At 37.2% G+C, this 24,558-nt stretch overlaps 1 protein-coding gene across 10 annotated transcripts in view; it reads left to right on the top strand.

The window, feature by feature from the left end:
• Positions 1-23,956, top strand: part of Hltf (helicase-like transcription factor) — a 59,359-nt gene extending 35,403 nt beyond the window's left edge. For 6 of the 10 annotated variants that reach the window (XM_087620980.1, XM_087620982.1, XM_087620968.1 and 3 more), the window contains 12 exons: positions 309-452; positions 1,772-1,910; positions 5,608-5,743; positions 7,280-7,459; positions 12,610-12,734; positions 13,391-13,569; positions 15,021-15,146; positions 15,521-15,633; positions 16,042-16,222; positions 17,577-17,657; positions 21,846-22,887; positions 23,014-23,956. In XM_087620980.1, the coding sequence (XP_087477106.1) occupies positions 309-452; positions 1,772-1,910; positions 5,608-5,743; positions 7,280-7,459; positions 12,610-12,734; positions 13,391-13,569; positions 15,021-15,146; positions 15,521-15,633; positions 16,042-16,222; positions 17,577-17,657; positions 21,846-21,998 (1,557 nt within the window). In that variant the 3' untranslated portion in view covers positions 21,999-22,887; positions 23,014-23,956. 10 annotated transcript variants of the gene reach the window in all.
• The last annotated feature ends 602 nt before the right edge of the window (positions 23,957-24,558 follow it).

Raw genomic sequence — 24,558 nt, forward strand, 5'->3', positions numbered from 1 at the left:
CTTCTTTTTTACTTAAAAATGAAGACATGCTAGGTATGCCTGTAATGCCGGTGCCTGAGAGCCAGAGGCAGGAAGACGATGAGTTTGAGCTACATAGTGACAACTTAAGGGGAAAGCAAGAAATGGCTGCTTATTGGTAGGATAGGCAGAATTTATATGATGTGCTTTATATGTTTGTCAGCCTTATGATATGACACTAATTGATACTTAGTAGTATAGTTATCATTATACTTTAGTTTTAGTAAAGTTAACATGGTAAACTTGATACTCATCTGCTTCCTATTAAAATACTTGTAATTTTCTTTTAGGACCAGATTGGACAACATATAAAATCAGAAGTGGACTTGAATCTTTATGTTTATTATGGTCCTGATCGTATTAGAGATTCAACCTGGCTTTCAAAACAGGATATTATTTTGACTACTTATAATATTTTAACTCATGATTATGGAGTAAGTATTCAGATACTAGAGCCTTTAAAATATTTATTATTATTTTTCAATTTGAGTGTGTGTGTGCATATGTGTGTGTGAGTGTGTGTGCATGTGTGTGTGAGTGTGTGCATGTGTGTGTGTGAGTGTGCATGTGTGTGTCAGTGTGAGTGTGTGTGCATGTGTGTGAGTTGTGTGCATGTGTGTGTGCATGTGTGTGTGAGTGTGTGTGCATGTGTGTGTGTGAGTGTGTGCATGTGTGTGTGTGTGTGTGTGAGTGTGTGTGCATGTGTGTGGTGAGTGCTGGTGCCTTTGGAGGTCCCTAGAGCTGGAAGTACAGGTATTTATGAATCACGTGAGGTAGGTATTGGGAACAGAAATTCAGACTCCTGCAAAAGCATTAAGCACTGTAACCACTTACTTATTCTCCAGCCCTGCCTAGAGATTGTTTAAGGTTGACTTTAATTGCTGTTTTCCATGTTTCTAAATTACTCTAAAGTTCATAGTGTTTACAGTTTACTTTCTGGCTTTGGAAGTACTTAAGAATGTCTATAAAATAGCATGTTGCAAAAAAGAGCTTTGTACCTTCTTGAGTTACTAATTAGTAATTTGGAAACAGTTTTCATTTAGAACGTTTTCTGTTAAAATTTTAAATGTGTATTTTCTCTAGGGTTCATCACAATTTGTACACAAATTTCTTTTTAATGTTCTGGAAAATTCTTTTTTGTTTGTTTGATAACTTGATTAGTGTTACAGCTTGAAAATAAACTTTTTGTTTATAGTCGTTATTAATTAGGTTCTCAACTCCTTTATGAACCTGTTATTTTCCATAACAATTCAACTTAATTTGGAAATACTATAGTTAAAATCTCAGTGTTCTAGAAAGAACATTACCATTTCTATAAAAGAAAGCAAGGTTGTTACATTGAAAACTTCTTTATAAGGGATGGCTTTTCTGTCACGTTTCAATCTGCTGCAAAATAGTTCAATGTATTATGCATGACTCAGTGGACTTCTTTTTTTTTTTTTTTAATTAACTTGAGTATTTCTTATATACATTTCGAGTGTTATTCCCTCAGTGGACTTCTAAGCTTGGAGAAGGAACTAGTGCTTCTTAGTGGCACTTTGTGCACCATATTTAGTATCTTGTTGTTTTAGCTATAAAATAGAGGTAATATTCAAGGCTCATAAGTGGTCACTAATTTAGTCTTTGGAATACTTAGTGCCAGGAACCTTGTAAGAGTTAGTAATAAAGATCAAATCTATTATTATTTAACAAGCACTTACATACTGTGATATTTTACTGTGCTTTTTGAATTCATATGAACTCTCTATTGCAGACTAAAGATAATAGTCCATTACACAGCATAAAGTGGTTAAGAGTGATCCTGGATGAAGGCCATGCCATACGAAATCCAAATGCTCAACAGACAAAAGCTGTTCTTGAGTTAGAGGCAGAAAGAAGATGGGTATTGACAGGTAGTTATAGCATTCAATTTTATTTCTTGTTTTTTAAATTTGTGTGTCTGTTCACATGTATGGGCATGGGTGTGTGTGTGTGTGTGTGTGTGTGTGTGTGTGTGTGTGTGTGTGGTGTGTGTGTATTTTACCCATTTTCTTAGTAGTTTTACAACTTCAGATTTTACATTTAAAATTTTAGTCCATTTTGATTGGGTTTTATACCTGGCTTAGTGTCTTTGGTCCGTGTGGATTTATCCAGTTTCTCTATACAGTGTATAGACGTTTATGTTTAGTCATATGGGTTTCTTTGTGTTTTCCTGTGTTTTCTGATCTGTTCCATTGGCTTCTTTATAACAATACTGTTCTCTTTTGAATACTTAAACTGGTGTTATAGCCAAATACAAGTAATGTGATACTTCCTGCTTTGTTCTTCATACTTGAAATTGTGTTGTTTTTCAAAGGACTTGGTGATCCCATATGAATTTGTAACCTTTTTTACATTATTAATTTAGTAAGGGTACACATGTGCCCCATAGCATATGTGTATGGGTGTAAGAGGACAACTTAAAGTTGGTTTTCTCCTACCATGTGTAATCTGAATTTGGTCTTTAGGCTTTGCAGCACTTTTTCTTACCCACTGAGCCATCTTGTCAACCAAATAATTCCATATGAATTTTAATATAAATTTTCTAGTACTTTAAGAATGCCATTGGTATCTTGGTAAGGATTGATTTTGATTTGTAGATCATTTTACACAGTATGGACATGTCTTAAGGTTCTACTGCAGTGAACAGACACCATGACCAAGGAAACTCTTATATGGATAACATTTAATTGGGGCTGGCTTACAGGTTCATAGGTTTAGTCCATTATTATCAAGGCAGGAACATGGCAGTGTCCAGGCAGGCATGCTGTATGAGGAACTGAGAGCTCTATATCTTGTTCTGAAGACAAACAGGAGATGTCTGACTCCAGGCAGTTAGGACAGGGTATTAAATCCCACACCCACAATGATACACCTACATCAACAAGGCTGCACCTCCTAATAGTTCCATGCCCTGGGCCAAGCATACACAAACCATCACAGGACATTTTTATGGTATTTTCCCTTTTACAGGAGTCTTTAATTGTATCTATTTCTTAAACAAATGGCCATCTTTTTCCTATAAATTGAAAAATATATCTTTCTATTTATTCCTTCGTTGTATATAATTTCAGGTTATCTAATCCTTAATAATTATTTGACTTAGAACTACGTATCATTTGTTGCTAAATTATTTTACAGACCATTAAAGAGTTATATTCCATTACTAAATATAAGAACCTTCCTAAGATGTCTTGGTAAAATCTTGGAATGGTTTCTCCACAAGGCCAGATGGTAGCCTGACCTAGATAGGCATTGAGAGCAGCCTGCCCGTGATGCTGCTTCTTCCAATGGCAAGGTTTCTTCATGGCTTACCACTCAGCCGGTGCAGTCAGCTTTCTTGTTAGTTTTTGTTTGTTTTGTTTCTGGTTTTTTGGTGGTTGTTTGCTTTGGTTTTTTTACACACTTGCTAAATTTGCCCAGTAGCATTTCCAAGCATTATACTGCACAAAGCCGGGCATGGTTTTTCGGTTTTGTTTTTTACCCTCCCCCCAACTCCCCTATTGGAGGAAAAGGTTGTTGTTTTGTTCTGGTTACCACCCTTCCCTCCCCCCTCCCCCCTCCCCCCCGCACTGTATTCTGGCCTTGCTTTCACTTCTCCGCTCCTTCCATCTCTTTTGTACCTCCCCACAGCACTGATTCTTTTGTTGTTTTAGATGCTTTTGTCATTTCTGTCATGGATGTCATTGTGTCATGGTAGTTTTCACTGTAAATGTTGTTCACCTTGTTGTTAGATCCTGAGATTACTGATGCATGCTACTGTGTCTGTCTTTATCTGGGCATTTGAATGAATTCACATTCAAAGTTGCCAGATGCAAAGCCAACATCCAAAATTCAGTACCATTTTTATATACCAGTGGGGACCACAGTTTTGCAAAGTAGAGCTACTATAGATTATTTGTGTTCCGGTATAATCTCCATTGTCAGCAATTTCCTGGCACGTGTTACTTTACTGTGTCAGATTTTTCTGATACTATTGATGGTCAAATTAATGATTTACATAAAGAGAGACACAAAATCTCTCAAGTGATTTTTGAATGGCCATCATTGCTAAGATGACTTTCTGTTGTTGTAAAATTACAAAAAATAAAATGCTGTCTTTTATCCCCCACTAGGTCTGTTACCGCAGTGCCCCAAGATATCTGCTGGATATCTTGCCAGAAGCACACATTCCACTTCCATGGTGGCCCAGACTAGTTGCCCCACACTCCCTTACACTTAAATCTGCACATGAAAGAACACACAACACAAAACCTCTGATCCAATTGATAAGATATAATTGCCCACCTAAACATACAAAGCTCTGTACACATATCCCTCAAGAACATTCAGAACAACCTGTAAAGGTACAGCATGGAATCTTAACGTCAGCCTCCATATTGTCCCGCCATGGCTTCTCTCCCTCCTCTCCTCTTCCGTTCCTGTCTCCTCCTCTTCCTTCAAACTTTACTCCCACCCATCCTTCCTTCTCGTCCAATGACAGGCCTCATTCTATCTTGTACCTGCCTCACCTGTGATATCATCCCACACAGCTTTCCCATTTCCTTGGTCCTGTATTAGCTTTTCTTTTAACCATCTAAATTGCTTGCCTAGCCATAGAGACAATACATTCTATCATGACCTTTATACAGCACTTAGTTTTTGTCTTTAAAAACTGAGAAATGGGAAGATGTAGGGGGTGTGAGTGGTCACTGATAAGCGCTGCAGAAACCAGGATTGTTAACCTCAGCATTGTCTTCTCAGAGAAGGAAATGAATAAACACCTATTTCCCACTCAGAAAGCTGGGAGAGGATATTGTTAGTGAGCTGGTGGGGACAGACCTTACCCGAATCCCCAGAATGTTTATCCTTAGCTTTCTCGGTCAGAAAGAGTCCATCCTTAGTGGAGATGTCACATGTACTTTATATTCTGCTGAGCTCTATCTCTGTCAGAGATCACACCAGATCCTATTCCCTTAAATCTACAGAGCCAATTTTCATGGTCACATGTACTTTCCAAAAGAGTTTCAGTGTAGTCATGCCTTAAGCTTTATTGTGCACATGGAATTGGAATGGTAGTTACCTGGAAACTTTCTTTCCCAAAATTATACTGTATTTTACTATGTCTAAAATAAACTGGCTAGTGTCAGACTCCAGAAATTTTGACCTAGCACTGGCTGTGTCATGCTGACCCAAATATCATTCTAACCTAACCCCGGTAAGATTGCTTTTCTACTGTCCACGACATTTACATCATAGCTTCCCCCAGTATTCCCCCAACACTCACACACACACACCAATAGCAAATTATCTGAAAAAGAAGTCAGACTGCAGAGATGGCTCAGTGTGTCAAACATCTGCCATGTTAAGTATGTGAGAACCTTCGTTAGTGTGAGCCTAGCACGGTGTCTAGTTTCGGCTATGGTTTGTCTCATTGAACCAGGTAAATATTCTGGGTAAAGGACTATAACTCAGTGGTAGAGTTCTTGCCTAGCATGTGTGAGGCCTAGATTTGATTCCCTAGCACCACAAAATTAATTTATTTTTAAAACTTACAGTCGTTTCCTGTTTTGAACATTTGTTTTGTTTTAGGTACTCCTATCCAGAATTCTTTGAAGGACTTGTGGTCTCTTCTGTCCTTTTTAAAACTGAAACCATTTACTGATAGAGAATGGTGGCATAGAATAATACAGCGTCCTGTCACAACAGGAGATGAGGGAGGACTTAGGTAAGTGAGTTGATGAGGTGATACATTCCACTGTCTCCACTGTCTCCACTGGTAGCTTTAGTCTCCAAAGCATAGGAGCTTCCATGTCACTGTCTCTGCAACCCTAGTGCCCTGTGTCTGGGGATCCAAGCTTTCTGTTTGTGTACCTTTTCCATATTTTAGCAAAACTGAAAGGAAAGCCACAGCTTTATGCTCCCTGTGTGTGATGAAAAGCTACATCCTTTGATGATTCATTACGTCTTATATTTTGATGACTTACGTAACTTTTCTAGAGGCATTTGATGCTGTGTATAGGACACAGTGTACAGTGATCTGAACGTTTTAATGAACATTTCGTATGGCTGACTTTGGTGGGTGAAGATAAGTGTGAGAAAGGAAGGAAAACATTGATGGGCGTTTTGTCACATACCTGGCTGCTGTGCATCTAGAGCAGTGGCTGCCTAAACAGGATTCAGGACCCTATAGTGGGTCATACAATCATTATAAAAGCATCAGTCAGCATGGAAAAAGAAACACACATAGTAGGGATGAAATAAATACCAGAGTACGGTCTTCATGTGAAGATGCATTACATGTATGCACTGAAATACTTATTTCTGCTAGGGGTTGTTACAGTAAAGTGTATTTCCAAATGTGAGTTAAAGTGGAAATGGTTTAAAATATAAGCCATTATTGTAGTTGTCAAAACTGGCCACATGATTCCTGAGAAGTATTTTTGTTCTATTTAGTCTGTGTTAAAACTTGTTTATTTTATTATTATTGGAAATAAAAATTGATAAGTAACATTTAAAAAAATTAACATTAAGGGAAAAAAACGAAAAGCCAAGAAAGGTATTTTTTTTGTCCTCTTCTGAATTTGCGTGATTTTACATTTCAGTTAGTCATTAATTTATTTCATTTTCATATTATATTTTTACTTTCCATATTACATGGGATTTTAAAAAATTTATTTATGTATTTATATCCCAAATGCTGTCTCCTTCCTGGCTCCCCCTCACAGTGTTCCTCTCCCCAACCCCCATCCCTTTTGCCTTGGACTGAAGGGCTTGAAGGTGTTAACAACGCCATGGAATTTTTTTTAACTCTTGAGAAGAGGATTACTTTAGACTACAGAAGATAAGCTCTTACTCATATCTGTATTCTATTTAATAAAGTACCTTAAACTGATGAGCTGCTTATTAAGAATTCAGAAATTGTGTATTGAGTGGTAGAGTTGATAGGAAGGTATTTGAGAAATAAAAGTATCAATGTTGACAACAAAACCAGAAAAGCTTTGGAAAAGTAAGTACACAATATAGAATACTTGGAATTATGTCAAGGTGTAATTTTATTACTTTTTTGTAATAGTTCTTTATAGAATATTCTTATAACTATAAAAACCTAAATAAATGATTTTTTAAAAAACTTTCAATTTAGTAAGATTATAAGTCATTAAACTCTTAGGTTTTTTGTTTTTTTGTTTTTGTTTTTGTTTTTGTTCCTTACTGCTCAGTGTATTAGAAATAGCTATGTAATTACTTGTTTTACTTTGACTAGGCGTTTACAGTCCTTAATTAAAAGCATCACACTTAGAAGAACAAAGACAAGCAAAATTAAAGGGAAACCTGTCTTGGAGTTACCAGAAAGGAAAGTATTTATTCAGCACATTACTCTGTCAGTCGAAGAGAGAAAGATTTATCAATCTGTTAAAAATGAAGGCAAAGCTACTATTGCAAGGTATGGAAACACAACGCCACTTTACAGGTTTGGCTCTTGTCTACTTCTTAGTTTGTTATTAGCTGACTTACAGGTTTTCAACATTTTAGATGGAAGTCGAAATATATTGAAAACTATTCTTTTGTAGCTTATACTTTAAATTTTTCTCCTCCTCTTCTTCTTCTTCCTCCTCCTCCTCCTCTTCCTCCTCCTCTTCTTCTTCTTCTTCCTCCTTTTCCTCTTCTTCCTCCTCCTCCTCCTCCTCTTCTTCTTTTATAAAGAGTTGAAATGAATGAAACAAGGTAAATAATTTCTTGGCCATGAAAAAATAAAAGCCTATTTAAAATATTGATTTCTGAAGTCAGAGGGGCTTGTTTCCATTTCTGAGCGTCATGCGAGGATTCACACAGGGCAGGGGACTTGCATCCTACTTGGGCTTTGATGTTTGCTTTCTCTCTGACATACTCCTGAGTCACAATCTCCTTTGTGTTTTGTTTATAAATCAACTTTTCAGTGAAGTATTCCCTCACTGGCCTTTAAAAACAGCTTTAGTACTTCCTGATTCCTTCCCTCTGCTTCTCCCTCCTCATAAAACTTAATGTTTTTAAGTTTCCCACCTCATTTTATTGAAAATATAAAACTCATTTTAGTCTATTGCATTCCAGTGTATATGTATGTTATGTACTTAGTAATTTTGGTTATAGTAGTTTGAGAAGAAATTTCACTTAGCACTGCTAAGATTTGAAACTTGGAAGTTTTTTTTCTTCATCTCCCTTATCAAATCTGCTTTGTGCCTACCTCATGAAAGTGTGTATTGTTATGAAGAGTGTCTTATTTACAGTCCTCTTTTGTCTTTGTCTCTTTCTGATCCCTGTGGTCATTCGCAGCAGATATGTTTTTGCGTGAACTGTAACTACTTGCCTTCTGGTTCCTTAGTTTTTTTAATTGTCATCATTTTCTTAGATTTCTATATTTTGTTGTAAGTCAAGCTGACGTATTTCTTACATGTTTGTAAGAAATCACAGAATATCATCCTGCTGTAAAGATGTTTTTCAAAGATGGTTGCAAATTTAGTTTGTTTTCTACAACTTCTCACCATCTTCCTCTGTAGAGGCCCTGGCCTCACCGTTCATTGACTGCATTCTCTAGTTTCTTTTTTAAGTGTTTGGCCACAGCGTTGAGAAAGGAACTTAATGCTGAAAATTGGGGCCTAGGAGTCAGATTGTTGCTTTTTTTTTCTAAGCCTGACCTAGCGATTTGTAAGCCTTTGAAATTTGTGAGAGGAATATCAGAGTTTGGATCTCTGGCCTAGAAAAGCTAGAGCATTCTAAGAGCTTAATGAGCCATTCAGATAGGACATTGGAAGACAAGAATGCTGAAAGAAATGTGGACAGTGGAGGCTCAGTTCAAGAGATTTCGGAGGGGAATAAGCACTAGGTTGGTCATGTGGTGTCCTATTTGTTTCTATTGCTGCAATAAAATCCAGTGACAAAAGCAATGTAAGGGAAAGGGGTTTGTTTTTCTTTGGCTGGAGGTTCTTGTCTACCACTACAGGGGAAGTCACAGTGGCAGCAGCTTTGGGCAACTTGTCACATTGTATCTTCATCCAGGAATCAGTGTAACAAGTGCTTGTGCCCCACTTTCTCTTTTAAATACAATCCAAGATCCCTGCCTAGGGAATGGTATCTACCCCAATAGGCTTATCTTTTATGCACTTAATTTAATCAAGATAATCTTCATAGACTTATCTGGAGGCTGGTCTCCTAGGTGATGCTAGGTTTCATCAAGTTGACAGTTGAGATTCACCATTGCACTATATTCTGTCAAAGAATTTCTGGCAGCATTTTCCCATGTCCTGAGACAAAAAAAAAATGATTTAAAAGGTAATGGACTATTTGTTTGACTAAGGACATTTCTGTGTAGAATAGTTCACTAGTTATCCAGGTCTATAGTGAAGAAGAACAACAAATGGGTCAGAAATATAGTTAGAATTGTGTAATGTGGTGAGATATAGAGCCCTGAGCAAGTTTAAAGTTTTAGACAAGGCAGATGCTGAGTAAAGCACGTATAATCCTTAAAGAAATCTAACCCCACTAAAGAGAAACCTCACGGTCTGCATTGAAACAATTGGAAAGATACCCTAAGGGCAGGACCCCACCTATCCCATGTTCTCTCTTAATGAAAGTCAAATTCATTTAAAAAGGGAGAGTCGCACGGGAACACCTAGGGAATTGTTTCTCTGTTACCCTGGAAGGCACCCAGAAGTCAGTGCAATGGGGCTGAGCTACTTCTTATGCTAGCAGCAGAACTTGTCAGGCAGTGTTGTCAAGGCACTAATTTTGTAGCAAAGAAAGATTCAAGAATGAAAGCCTCGGGAAGTCTTGTCCAAAGGTAGCAGAAAGTCACTGAGGTCAAAACAACATAGAGCAGAATTAGATTCTCCACAAGGAGGCCTGCAAGACTGTTGTGAAGGTCCAAGTTAGAATGGAGATTTCAGAATGTTGGAGATGCCTGGACAGTGGGATGTCTCTTGAGGAAAGCATGGAATACAGACCCTCAAGCTGTGTGTGTTCCAGGAGGAAAGAAAAGCTGTAGGGGCAGGGCTGCCTGAGCCCTTTGAAGCTTAGATCATTCCATCATGAACCCTGTGTGTCTGACTTGGAGCTGCAGGATTTGTTGTTTGTCTTGCTGGTCTTTGGTCTTTGGTCCAGTTTTTCTTTGCTATGCTCTTTCCTCCCTTGGTAATGGGAATCATTAGTCTATGCTATTATATGTTTGAATTAAGTATTTTTTCATATTACCGGGGCTCCTGGTTAAGATATTGCTTGGGTTTCAGAAGAGGCTCTGTACTTTTGAAGTGTTGGAACCGCTGAGACTATGGGGACTATTGAAGTTGAATTGAATGTATTTTGCATTATGAGCCTGTGGAGACAAGGGGAAAAGATCATGGCTTTAAAATGGTGTATTTGTACATCAACTTGGTAGGAGGTGGACTTTTGATGGTTGATACTGTCAACTTGACAGAATCTAGAGTTACTGAGTAGAGAAGTCTGAAGGGTTTCCTAGATTAGGCTAATGGAAGAAAGAGGACCCACCCTGCCTATGGCAGTGCTAGTCTATGGGTTGGGGTCCCCACTGAGAATAAAAGAAGAAAGCAAGTTAAATATCAGTACTCCTCTTACTCTGCTTCCTGACTGGGTGCAGTCTCACCAGGGCCTCCCATCCTGGTACACTGTAACCCACACACGGACGCTGAGTGTTTGTTCACAACAATAAAGTAACAGAACAGAGGAAATTTCCATTTGCAGAGGTGGGCATAAAGAAAGAACAGTTTTTAAAGTGGGATCAGAAGCTCGGCATTGGCCGTGTCATTTATGACGTGTCCAGGTGAAGATACCAGATTGGCTTTACCAGCAGGATATGAAGGTATAGAATTCAGTGCTCTCAGTTTGAGTCATAAGTTTCTGTCATTTGTGAGTGATGGAAGCCATGAGTCTGAGTAAGGTCACCTAAGAGAGTGAGTTAAAAATAGGTCTATCCAAAACGGTACTTACCAGTGATTGGTGAAACAGAGGGAAGCCTCTTCTTAGCACGTCATGCGGTGGGTTCTCATAAGCACTTTCTTAAAGCAAAATGCTGAATGCCAGTCAAATTTAGCCATGCCAGTGAGGGAATGCAGAGTGCTGATAAAGCTATATGGGAAATAGTCAGGGCAAGATATATATATCTCTTCCCCAAAGGCTTAGCATTTCTAGAACCTCGGGTGTCATTCCTACAGCCGGAGACCTGGAGGTTAGGATAGCACACGAACCAATGGAGAACATTTCATATTTAAATAATAACAAGAAACTTGATGTGGTCATCCACACCCTCTGAAAAGTCAAGCAGTTAGGCCAGGAACTTCCTGTTGATTTTCTGGAAGATATAGCACCATTTAAATCTTTGGATTCTATCTGTATGACCCTCCACCCCACCTTTTAAAAAGGAAATGTACTGTTTTTGTTCTATTTTGTTGGTTTTTTTGTTCTGTTTTCTTTCCCTATTTTTAAATGTCCTACTGCTTTTTATTGGTATTGATTCATTTATAACCCTATAACTAATTTTTGTTTTCTTAGCCCCGTTTCCTTTCATATGGTTTTGTGGTGGTTTGAATGAAACCGGTCCTCATAGGCTCACAGGAAGTGGCACTGTTGGGAGGTTTGGCATTATTCGAATTGGTGTGGCATTGTTGGAGGAAGTGTGTCACTAAGGTTGGGCTTTGAGGTTTCAGATGTGTGTCCAGTGTGACACTTTCTTCTTGCTGTTTGCCAGTCTGGAAGTAGAACTCTGAGCTACCTCAACAACACATGTCTGCTTCCTGTTTTGATGACAATAAACTAAACCTCTGAACTGTAAGGCAGCCCCAGTTAATGCATTCCTTATAAGAGCACTTGTGGTCATGGTGTCTCTTCCGGAGAACACTGACTGAGATGTAGTGCGGCTCGTTTTTCTCTGATGGCTTCCTTTTCTTTGTTATACTCAGGTTTGACTTTGATCTCTTGTATAAAGTCTCTTTGTCTTTTGTCTTTGCCATGGATTCTTACTGTTTAAGAATGGGAGTTGTTCTACTGAGTAATTGTGGAGGGCTCACAGTCATAATTTTTATGTGTTCTCTGGTAACTTTCTGGTGAGTTTTCTTTCACTGCCTTCTTTGCTCTTTGCTGGTTATTCGAAATTTGACTATTTTGAGTTCTTTCTGGACTAGCTGTTTGTCCAGAGTCATATATGGGTCCCAGGCCATGAAGAAATTCCCATTTTTTTTTATTATTTATAGGAGTCAATTCTTCTAGGTTTTATTGGTGTTTTTATAACAGAGACCAGAAACATAATTACTTACAAAATTGATTACTGTGACACAACACTCCCCCCACTGTGTCTCTTTGTGTGTGTGTAAATTGGACTTAAAAATTGAAGTCATCATGCATACACCCTATTTCTGTTTTTACATAAGAGATGGGAATTTTCCTTTCAGTACGTATGTACCACCCATTTTGAAGAACCAGCTGAGGTCTGTAGATCATGCATATTGACATTTTCCTAAATGACTTTTTTCTTGGCTTCATTAGAGATGAGGTTGTTTTTTCTTTATTCTTATTTAGAGATTTTCATAATGTTTGGCATTTTATCCCTAGGTATTTTACTGAAGGTACTGTCCTTGCACACTATGCAGATGTCTTGGGTCTTCTGCTTAGACTGCGGCAGATTTGTTGTCATGTCCATCTTCCTACAAATGGAACGTCTTCAAGTGACCCCTCCAGTAAGGAAACGGAATTAGTTCACGCCACTGTATTTGCTAAATATTCCAGTTAGAAGGATAGGCTTTTATACAACTTGAGTTTGCTCCATTACTTTGCTATACCTTGCTTTAGTTAAGATTTTTTTTTTTCATGTCAAGCCAGGAGAGGAAGAGAGGGAGAGAGAGAGAGAGAGAGAGAGAGAGAGAGAGAGATATTTTTTTTTAAAATTACATTTTTATTTTATGTGTTTGCATGGGTCCGTGTGTGGGAGATCAGAGGATACCTTGTAAGAGTCAGTTCTTTCTGCACCATGTTCATTAGGGATTGGATTCACATTGTCAAGCATGGTGGCAGGTACTTGCCGAGCCATCTTGCTGGCTCCAAGAATGTTTTATAAATGAAATGGAAGTATGATATCAATATAGAGGAACATTCAAACTGGTTCTTTCTTGTATGCTGCTAGTGTGGCAGATGTTATTTTATGAGGCGCTTAAATGAGATGGCTATTGCACTTTCAGAGTTTTTCTTAGAATTCCAAATTTATGGCACGCTTTTCGCTGCAAATGCCGGAATAAAGATGAAAGACAATTAAGCGATGTTCTTATATAAGGTAAACTATTCTAGTCACATACAAAGTTTGGTCGGAAACTAATTTTTGAGCATCTTTTTTTCGTAGGAAGCGACACACCTGAAGAACTGAGGAAGATGTTAGTAACGAAGATGAAGTTAATTCTGAGCTCTGGTTCAGATGAAGAATGTTCAATTTGCCTGGATTCATTAACATTTCCTGTGATCACACATTGTGCACATGTGTTTTGTAAACCTTGCATTTGCCAGGTCATTCAGCGCGAGCAGGTGAGTTGTTCTTCAGCCTGGAGTCAGTGTTTGATGCAGTGATCAAAACCCAACCGAGTTCCAGACATAAGGTGTTCCATTCTTGAACTTAATAATGTACCTTTTATGTTTAATTATTTCAAGCATGGTAATAGTCAATGTATTATAAATTAAATGGCACGACTTTTTGGAGACATTATGTTTTAGCCAGTAATTCTAGTTCTAAATTTCAGATCCTTGTGTTCAATTAAATACATTAATAGAGACACAATGAATTTAAATGTTATAGTACTTTTTAAAAAGTAAAAAAGCAACATGTTTAATGTAGTCTAATATATTTAAAGCACTTACTAATATATAACTTTTTTTCTTAATTAAGTTTAAAAATCTGATGGTATTGTACTTGCATCACCCTAATCCGGCTCAGCTGTGTCTCAGGGAACTCTGATTGACACGTATTGCTCTTTACTGTGTCGAATGAAGTAGGATGAACTAGGGCTAGATTCTTTTGTGGGAAATGCTTGAAGTTGAATAATATTTTAAGCAATCTGTCAGCTAATGCAAATTAAAATATTTTTAAATTTCAAAATGTGAAAATATTTTGAATTTGTAAATGTTGTGTAATATGTATGTGGGAAAATGCAAATTACACGTACAGGCTTGATCATGAGGTAAACATAGCTGCGTGAACCACTGTCCTAGTCCACTCCTCGCAGTCATTTACCTTTCCCTTCCAAGAGGTGGTCCTTTGTATAGATTTGTAATGCAGTTTTAATTTTACAGTCTTTTTTCTTGCAATGATACTGAGTGACTAAGATACAGTCTCGCTTTATTAGATCTTGCTCTGAATGAACTTGTAGTATTTGAGAGAGATGGTCTCACACTGTTATAAGCTTTATAAACTACTACACATTTATAAAACCTTGCAGTGGCTCTTAACCTTCCTAATGCTGCAGCCCTTTAATTTAGTTCCTCATGTTGTGGTGACCCCAACTATAAAGTGATTTTGCAGCTACTTCATAACTGCAATTTTGCTGTTAGGAATATTAATGTAAGTATCTGATATGCAGGATATCTGATATGCAACCTCCAAGGGTTGTGATCCAGAAGGTGAGAACATTAAGGACTTCGTTTTTCTTTTGAAGTGTTGTATGTATTTTTACTGTATTATAGTTGAGGGTAAGAAATTGTCACATTTTATTTAGTAGCAGATGGTACTCAGTGCTCCGAGCTTCTGCATTTAGTCAGGATTACACTCTTGCTCTGCCCTTTACAAACATGTTGTAAACATGTCTCTTACAGCACGAGGACATGTTTGTATGTTTGGCGCTCAGGTACAGGTTGATCCCAAGTAAATGATCATGACAAAAAGCCTGAATAAACTATGGAATGGAGACCTTTCTATACATGACATAAAGTTAGGTACATTTGTATTTCTGCATGTGGTTCATTCTTTGTTCTTTTGTATATAGCCACATGCAAAGTGTCCTTTATGCAGAAGTAATATACATGGACATAATTTATTAGAATGTCCTCCAGAAGAATTGGCATGTGACAGTGACAACAAGTCCGATATGGAATGGACGTCCAGTTCAAAGGTAAAGTCCACTCGTGTAAATATTCTAAGGTTTCATATTTAATGAGGAAAAGTCATGATAAAATAGCAATTCCAATTCTGCTTTTAATCCTGTCATTTCATATTCTTTTAGTTGTACTCGCTTTTGTTAATATTTCGTATTGAATTTCAGTTGGAAAAGAAAGGTATCTGAATTATTATGATGTTTTTTTCTTTCAGTCTTTTCTTTTACTTTTAGTTAAATTATATGAAAATCCTCTCAATAAAAAAAAAGTTGAAGATTTGTTCAGTGAATCCTGCAGTATGTGACCCCTATTGAAATGAGTTTGTGCATACAAATTGTTAAAAACTAGAGTGTCTGGACTTATCTTACCAATTGAGATTTTCTTTTTCCAGATTAATGCTCTAATGAATGCTTTGATTGAGTTACGGACAAAGGACCCCAACATAAAAAGTTTAGTTGTCTCTCAGTTTACCACATTCCTGTCTTTAATAGAAACACCACTGAAGTAAGTTTAACAAGCACTTTCCATCACGTTGAAGGATTTTGTACATGTGTGTCGTTTGATAGCCCCCTCCCCTAAAAGTGTTGGTCGTTTCATCTTATTTAAAATGATATTCAGTGTAACAACAGAACTTCTCCTGAGCCTAAGATTTTAAAATGAATTAGTCAGGAATTAATTGAGTTAGTCTGGCAGATGGCTAGATGCTCAGTAGGCATTTGCTTTATCAAGAAATGAATTATTGAATGAATGTGTAGTTCACTCGGAAGCTTTTTACTTAGCTTGTACAAGGCTTTGGGTTTGACTGATCCTTAGTAACACAGGAATAAATTATGCATGAATTTGGTTTAACTAATATTTGTTAACTATTTAACATTTCTCATAGTACATTATCTGTTTCCTTTTTCCCATTAGAGCCTCAGGATTTGTGTTTACTCGCTTAGACGGTTCCATGGCTCAAAAGAAAAGAGTTGAATCAATTCAGTGTTTTCAAAATACAGACGCAGGATCACCTACTATAATGCTACTGTCCTTAAAAGCAGGCGGAGTCGGCTTGAATCTTTGTGCAGCTTCTCGAGTGTTCTTAATGGACCCAGTAAGTACTTATATATTTTTCCAAAATGCTATTACAAAAACACAAAACAAAACAAAATAGGAAAAGAAAACAAAACCTGTTTGAGAGATGCCTTTTTAGTTACAGTTAATTGTGAAAAGGTAACATTATTCTTATTTGCAGATGAGGAAACTGCTATATAGAAAAGTAAAGAGCGTTCCCACAATCACACAGTAATCTGTAAAACTAGTCAGATTCTGTGTTCTTAAGTACAGTTCTGTGCATTTCGACTCCTTTGAATACATAAAACATGCCTATTGTAATGCTTTTAAGATTCAGTATGCAGCAAATCTATGAGTATTCTTCTTCTTAGACCTTGACATTTAGAAGAGAATAACAGCTTGAGCATGACTACTATTATAAATCTCATCTGCATATGAGCTATTATTATTTTTATTTTCAGCCAGCACTTGCTGCATAAATGTATCTTTACCCCCAAAACTGTTTTCAGGGGTGTGTGTGTGTGTGTGTGTGTGTGTGTGTGTGTGTGTGTGTGTGTACATATGTTTGTGAATGTGTGTGCCTGTACAAGTGAGTATGTAGACCAGGAAAGGACACTGGCTGTCTTTCTCTGTTGTTCTCCATGTTACTCCATCAAGACAGGCTCTGCTAATTCATTTTGGCCAGGCTTGCTGGCCAGCTGCTTCTAGAATCAACTTGTATCAACAAGTCTGAAACAGTTTTTAGGATTTTTGACTATTGTTGAAACTATTTTGTATTTCATCAGTAGGGAAAAGAGGAAAATATATCAATTAACCAATGCTTAGCAAAGGGAGAAAGTTTTTCATAAAAAATTTCATAATTTTTCATAAAGAATGATATCTTTTGTGTAGTCATTTAAACCATTGGAGAGAAAATGCATAACTTCATTTTACACAGAAAAGCCACAGGTTTCTGACTAATTGGCTGGTCTTATGTTGTTCCTGCCACACCCGGGAGGCTTTTGTTGGGCACAGGTTGAACATGCCTGTCCGAGATGCCCTAAAACTTGGATCTGTTTGCCTACTGTCACAAACTTCAGAAAGATTTGGACATTTGGTTTTGGATTATGGACCTATGCAAACATTCCAGGATTTGGAAAATTGAACTATAAAACACGCAGATCTTAAACATTATAGATAGATTCCCAGCCATTATTGAAGTGGGTAGAATGCAGTGTATGGGGAAAAGGCTGGCTGTCTTCAGAGCGATGGAGAAATAGCTTTCTTCCAGGTGGATTTGTAATGTCAGTGTGTGACTTTTGTTAGTGAAGGAGGCATCCAGACATCCTGGGATGAAGGGCTAGTGCAGAAGGTGTGCACAGTAGAGCAGTAGTATTGCACTTATGTCTCGCTAGGCCTGGAATCCTGCTGCAGAGGATCAGTGCTTTGACCGATGCCATCGACTTGGCCAGAAACAAGAGGTTATCATTACAAAGGTGAGTTTTTGAAGTCACTTAAGATTATGCTTGCTTTTTAAAGGTAACACAGGCAATATATGAATACATTACTGCCATAATTGAAGTAGAATGTGGAAAAATGTAAAAGTCATTTTGTAACACAGGCAATATATGAATACATTACTGCTATAATTGAAGTAGAATGTGGAAAAATGTAAAAGTCATTTTGTCTTCTTTATAGTTTCAAACTTTTTCAGAGTTTTTTCCCTCTGTAGCTAAATTTGTTCTTATTCATGTATATATCTCAACATAAAAAAAATTGAAATGGGATCATATTTTATTATTTCATAATATATTTCTTTCCCTTAAACATGTATTGAAGATTTACTGTCTATATCCATTTAGATCAACACTTTCTTACAGTGGTAAAATCATTTCAACCAGTATTATAAACACATAATTCATTTACATTAGCAACATTCTCTGTGTGCCATCACCATCATCTGCAGTGTACTTCTCCTTTATTCTCCTGTGTTCTCTCCATTTCTCTCTACCCCCAGCCACTCAGAGCCACTGTTTGCTTTGTCTGTAAGCCGGAATCCTCATCAGCACCTGCACACAGATCCAGCCTGACTTAAATAGTCTTAAGCCTGGTAATAAACAGTGTTGTCATGAAAGTTGTGCACATATACCAGTGTTTCCTCAGGGTAGATTCACAAAAGTATACTCGGGGACCTGAAATTGTTACTAAATAACTTCAAGCTGCCTTCGGTATAGGCCATGTAGTGCTGCTGGGAGCATCACTCACAGTTAGAATGCTTGTCTAGCCTACAGAAGGCCTCAAGTTTGATCACTAGCATTGTAAAACAAAAAGCAAACAAATCATGTATGGAATGGTGTAAATTTATGTGGACATAAGTGATTGGACATACTCTAATGTACATTTACCTTAAACATAGGCCTTAAATATATTTCACATATCTGCTGTTCATGGTTGTATTTTCCTCCTGTGAGCTACCTGTTCATTTCTTCTTGTAGTAAAACACTTGTATAGTGTCAAGGACTTCTTTTTTTCATTTTGATTTTAGTTGTATGTATGTTGAAAATGGTTTATCCCCATCTCTCATCTGTAAACTTTCTGAGCCTTTTTGTCCAGAGAAGATTTTAAAGTTCTATAATTTCAACTGCGTTCTGTTTTTATTTAAATATGTTGGTGTAAGGCCTTTTTTTCTGTAGTTACAGAGCAGTGAGCATTATGGTAAACCTTTACCTTACATGAAAGCATTCTTTGTTTATATCAGTTTTTAATGCCTTAGTACTTGTGGGCTTAGTTGCATTTAAAAAGGTCTGTATTTATGATTCTTCTGGAAGATACTGTGTTTTGTGAAATGTTTCTACATTTATTCCTTTTGCACATGAAGAAGCTATTGTTTGGTCACCTTTTGTGTTTTTGGAGTTTGTTTTGCTTTGAAGAAGTCCATAGTCTTTACTTCTAGTAGCAAATGTGTGTAGGGCTCTATTTCTACTCCATTCACTTGTTCTCTTTCCTTGATGCCTTCCTATTCTCAGAATAACATGATAACTAGGATTTTCTTTTTTCACAAGGTATATTTGTGTTGGGAGCCGAAGAGCTGGCTCAGTGGTTAAGAGTGTTTACAACTGTTTTAGACAACCAAACCTTAGTTCACATCACCCAAGTCAGGCAGCTGCACCTGTAACTCCAGCTCCACAGGATCGTCTCTGGGACAACACACACACACACACACACACACACACACACACACACACACACACACACACACGCAGAAATAACTTCAGAAAAAAGTATGTTTCTGTGTGTGTGCAAGCATGTGCATATGGAGGCCAGAGGACAACCGAGGTTGCTTCTCTCAAGCACCACCATGCACCATGCACCTTTTTCTTTTTTCCTTTTTTTTTTTTACCATGTACCTTTTTGGAGTTGGGGTTTTGCTGGCCTGTAACTTACCAAATAAACAGGCTAGGATAGCTGGCCAGTGAGTCCTAAAGATTTACCACCTCCCCAGCACTGCTGGTATAAGCCTATTGAACAGTGCTTGGCTTTTTAAATACGGGTTCTGCAGCTTAACTTAGGTTCTGCTGATTGAGCCTACAAAGTATCCTTAGATATCTAATGAAGTATTCTCATTAGTGGTCATTTTGAAATTTTTATTAGTTATATTCTTTCTATTGGAAATTTGAATCTATGCCATTATGTCCCATTTGTGGAATATTGCTCAGGATTTACTAAATTGATAATTCCTTTGATTACTGTCATGTTTAGCAATAAGAAGTATTTCTGTACAGAAACATACTAAACAGTGTATCTAGTTTGTTAAAATGTATTTCAGTAAACTTTTGTAATACAGCACTTGTTGTTATTGCAGTAACAAGGATATTTTAGCATTTGTTAGAAATACTTCATTATTTTACATTAAATGATTTCCTAAGAAGTTCCTAGTAGAGATTGTGAATAAAGTTTGGATGTGTCTTTTATTCCTATGTATACTTTGTTATTACTTTTTAAGATTCTTATTAGAAATGTTGGATTTTATCAAGTTTCTTAATCATCTGTTGCCACATTGCACTGTCCCTTTTTAGGTACATAGACTTTTTTTTTTTTAATTAACTTGAGTATTTCTTATTTACATTTCGAGTGTTATTCCCTTTCCCGGTTTCCGGGCCAACATCCCCCTAACCCCTTCACCTCCCCTTCTTTATGGGTATTCACCTCCCCATCCTCCCCCCATTGCCGCCCTCCCCCCAACAATCACGTTCACTGGGGGTTCAGTCTTAGCAGGACCCAGGGCTTCCCCTTACACTGGTGATCTTACTAGGATATTCAATGCTACCTATGAGGTCAGAGTCCAGGGTCAGTCCATGTATAGTCTTTAGGTAGTGGCTTAGTCCCTGGAAGCTCTGGTTGCTTGGCATTGTTGTTCATATGGGGTCTCAAGCCCCTTCAAACTCTTCCAGTTCTTTCTCTGATTCCTTCAATGGGGGTCCTGTTCTCAGTTCAGTGGTTTGCTGCTGGCATTCGCCTCTGTATTTGCTGTATTCTGGCTGTGTCTCTCAGGAGCGATCTACATCCGGCTCCTGTCGGCCTGCACTTCTTGGCTTCATCCATCTTGTCTAATTGGGTGGCTGTATATGTATGGGCCACATGTGGGGCAGGCTCTGAATGGGTGTTCCTTCTGTCTCTGTTTTAATCTTTGCCTCTCTATTCCCTGCCAAGGGTATTCTTGTTCTCCTTTTAAAGAAGGAGTGAAGCATTCACATTTTGATCATCCATCTTGAGTTTCATGTGTTCTAGGCATCTAGGGTAATTCAAGCATTTGGGCTAATAGCCACTTATCAATGAATGCATACCATGTGTGTTTTTCTGTGATTGGGTTACCTCACTCAGGATGATATTTTCCAGTTCTATCCATTTGCCTATGAATTTCATAAAGGCATTGTTTTTGATAGCTGAGTAATATTCCATTGTGTAGATGTACCACATTTTCTGTGTCCATTCCTCTGTTGAAGGGCATCTGGGTTCTTTCCAGCTTCTGGCTATTATAAATAAGGCTGCTATCAACATAGTGGAGCACGTGTCTTTTTTATATGTTGGGGCATCTTTTGGGTATAGTACATAGACTTTTATTTGTGGGAACTTGTTTGACCCTTGATAATACTGAATGTATTTTGATAATAGCCTAGCTACAGGGACACCTGTATCATTTGTGTTTGTGATGTTCTCCTGTGACAATTGTGACGAGTGGTGTAAGTTCTGGGCTTCCAGCTATATTCTTTATATGAGAAAACGGCATTGCGTGAGAAAGGGAAGCCATGTTTAACTGTAAATATCCTCACTGCGTGTTGAGAAAAGGAAATTATATTTTATGTACATATATGGGTGTAAGTATGTATGTGTGTATGTATAAGTAATCATTCTATTTTTAAAATGTGGGTACACTTTTGAAATGTGTACTCCTGAAATACACGTCCTTTTAAAGTGAGTATGTTACTGTTTCACTGTGTCTCCAGTGTTTTCCTTGACTTTAGTGTGCAGTGTCCTTAGCGTGTTCATCCTTAGGGCGGCTTAGGAAAAGGCTAATTTTCTTAGTAAAGGTTTCTTAAGAGTATTAAAATATTTCATTTTGTTACCTGAAAAGTTCTTAAATATTATTTTACATTTATTTTTAACTTATTTTTTTCTTTTTGAAGTTCATTGTGAAGGATTCTGTTGAAGAAAATATGTTGAAAATACAAAACATGAAAAGAGAGCTTGCAGCCGGAGCCTTTGGAACTAAGAAAACAGATGCTGATGAAATGAAACAAGCTAAAATCAATGAAATCAGAACTTTAATTGATCTATAATTTGTGGGGGTTTTCTAACGACAGTTTGAATAGATACTTAAGTTTTATAGATTAAAACACTGCAGATTTAAGAATGAGATCTAGAGAGTCCTTTTTTTTTTTTTTCCGGAGCTGGGGACCGAATCCAGGGCCTTGCGCTTGCTAGGCAAGCGCTCTACCACTGAGCTAAATCCCCAACCCCTAGAGAGTACTTTTTATGTGGGGCATATTTTATATTAATACAGTGGTGTTACTGACACATCTCTTCTATTCACTTTTATGATACTTCAAATAGCAGTAAGTTCCATTGTAACCTGGCCTGAAAGACCTTTTCATAGACGTTCCTTTGCTCTCCAGCTCTTCATGCCTTTGCTGAGTATTTTCCTACATTTCCCATGTGTTCCATATCTTCTCTGAAGTGTGGTCGAAGCTTATACTTTTGAACCACTTATTCACCAAAGCCTTTGGTTGATGATTCAATGGATCCACAGTTCTTGTAAATTATTAACAGATGTATACAGACTATAAGATTTTATTGATGTTCAAAAATTTATGCATCCATAAAGGACCAAAGTTCAGAGGGCAAGTTAATTGAAATTTTTTTCTTTGTTGAGATATGTGACTCGCCATATGTGTTTAGAGAAAATTTAGAGAGAAAAAAAGTACGTTTATTTTAGTGAAGTGGTACATTCATTATTAAATGTGATAATAGAGGTATAAATAATATGAAGGGGTGAGGGAACCAGTTCTACCCGGTTTGTTTTGAATGCTTAAATTATGTAATTTAAATAGATAATCTTTACTTATGTAGGTCTTTTGGAAATAACTTTATAAATTTAACACAGAGGACTACTACTAAACGTGAGAGGTATGATAATCGGCATGGAAGTTGGGCTGGTTGACCACCAAAGTTCAATTCTTTTTTTTTTTTTTTTTTTTTTTTTGGTTCTTTTTTTCGGAGCTGGGGACCGAACCCAGGGCCTTGCGCTTCCTAGGTAAGCGCTCTACCACTGAGCTAAATCCCCAGCCCCCAAAGTTCAATTCTTAAAGACATCTTAATCCTGAATATAAAAATGCCTTTGTGGGTTTAGAATTAGAATTTAATTTTGGCATTTTCCTCATTGATCTGTTCATTTAAAACCCGTTTTCTGGGTAGTTGATGACTATGACTCATATTTAAAACAAGCAGTCAGGATAGATAACAATAGCTTTATTTTCCTGTGTTGTTGTTGCTGTTGTTTTGAATCCAGAGACAAGATGACTAAGAAAAGCTTCATGGTTTATGGTGCAGACTGAAGAACAACGAAGATTTTATTTATGCTACAGAAGACTTGACTAAGAGAGGTGATCGATAGCCTTGTAAAGAGTACACCACATGTCTGACTCACTAATCCTCCCTAACGTGTTATTCCTCCGCGGGAGCAGGATTAGCCAGCAAGCATCTTCTCGGTTCCGCGTCTCAGAGCAGCCAGGGGAGGTGGAGCAGTGTCCAGCTCAGGAAGACTTTCTGGAGGGTAGGAAGTGGAATAACTGGGATTGGCCTGCTGGGGGTAGTAGCCCACAGGAGTTTTTTCACCTTGTAGGACTAGTATCATACACAAATCAAGTCTCATTATGTATGACATTAGAATTCTTTAGTTCCCATACACAGTGAACTTAAGTATAAACTGGTTATGGCCCAAATAAACAAGAAACCCAGTTTACTTATTTTAATTACAAATAGACTGAGGCTCAAAAGTAAAGGCCATGTGCTTCTTCCCCAGAAAACCACAGAGCTATGCTATAAAACTTTGAGAACAATCAAGTTTGGTGTTAATAAAAAAAGTTAATTCTAAGATACATGAATCACTGGAATGAAAAAATTTACGCTGTGCTATTTTACTACTTAGAAATGTACTGAAAATATTCTATTTCAAATTGTGTTTCCAACTGGATTTTTCTTTAAATTAAAAAAAAATCAATAAAAACCTAAAAAATTACCTTCTTTGGTGTCATTAGTGACTATTTTCCTTTTAACTATTTAACCTTTCCTTTAACAGAAAAAAGGCATCTCACTTCTACAAATATGTTTGTTACACAATTTTTCATTGAATCCCTTTAAAAGTACTGTTATTATAATTTATTCATTCACATTTAATTTTGGTACAGCTATTGAAATTCTTGTTCAGAGCTTAGTATTTTAAAGTGAATATAAATACAAAACACTAGGTTTCATTTAATTTCCTCATTTTAAGAACAAAGGGAGTTATAATAGCCATGTATAATAAATTACAGATTTTGCCCTTAAAATAATGATCAGAAACAATCCTATTAATAGTTTATTACCCGTATTGTTCACAGGGGTTAAAAATGTAAGGGCATATTGGTCACTTTCAATTTCTACCTTACAAATTGAGTTAATACCTTTTTTAGAAAAATACATCTTTGTTGTGGTTTGCCCTGAAATTACTGTATTTTGATGCTAATTCCACTGCCCCAAGGACAGCTGCCTAGTCTAGGACTCAGAACTCAGGTGACTTCACCAGAACCACCTCTCCATTGAATTTGTAAAGTACTGGTGAGGGGCAGGTACAGGATAGAA

This window comes from Rattus norvegicus, chromosome 2 (genome assembly GCF_021556685.1).
Source record: "Rattus norvegicus strain SHRSP/BbbUtx chromosome 2, alternate assembly SHRSP_T2T, whole genome shotgun sequence".
In the NCBI taxonomy this organism is placed as follows: Eukaryota; Metazoa; Chordata; class Mammalia; order Rodentia; family Muridae; genus Rattus; species Rattus norvegicus.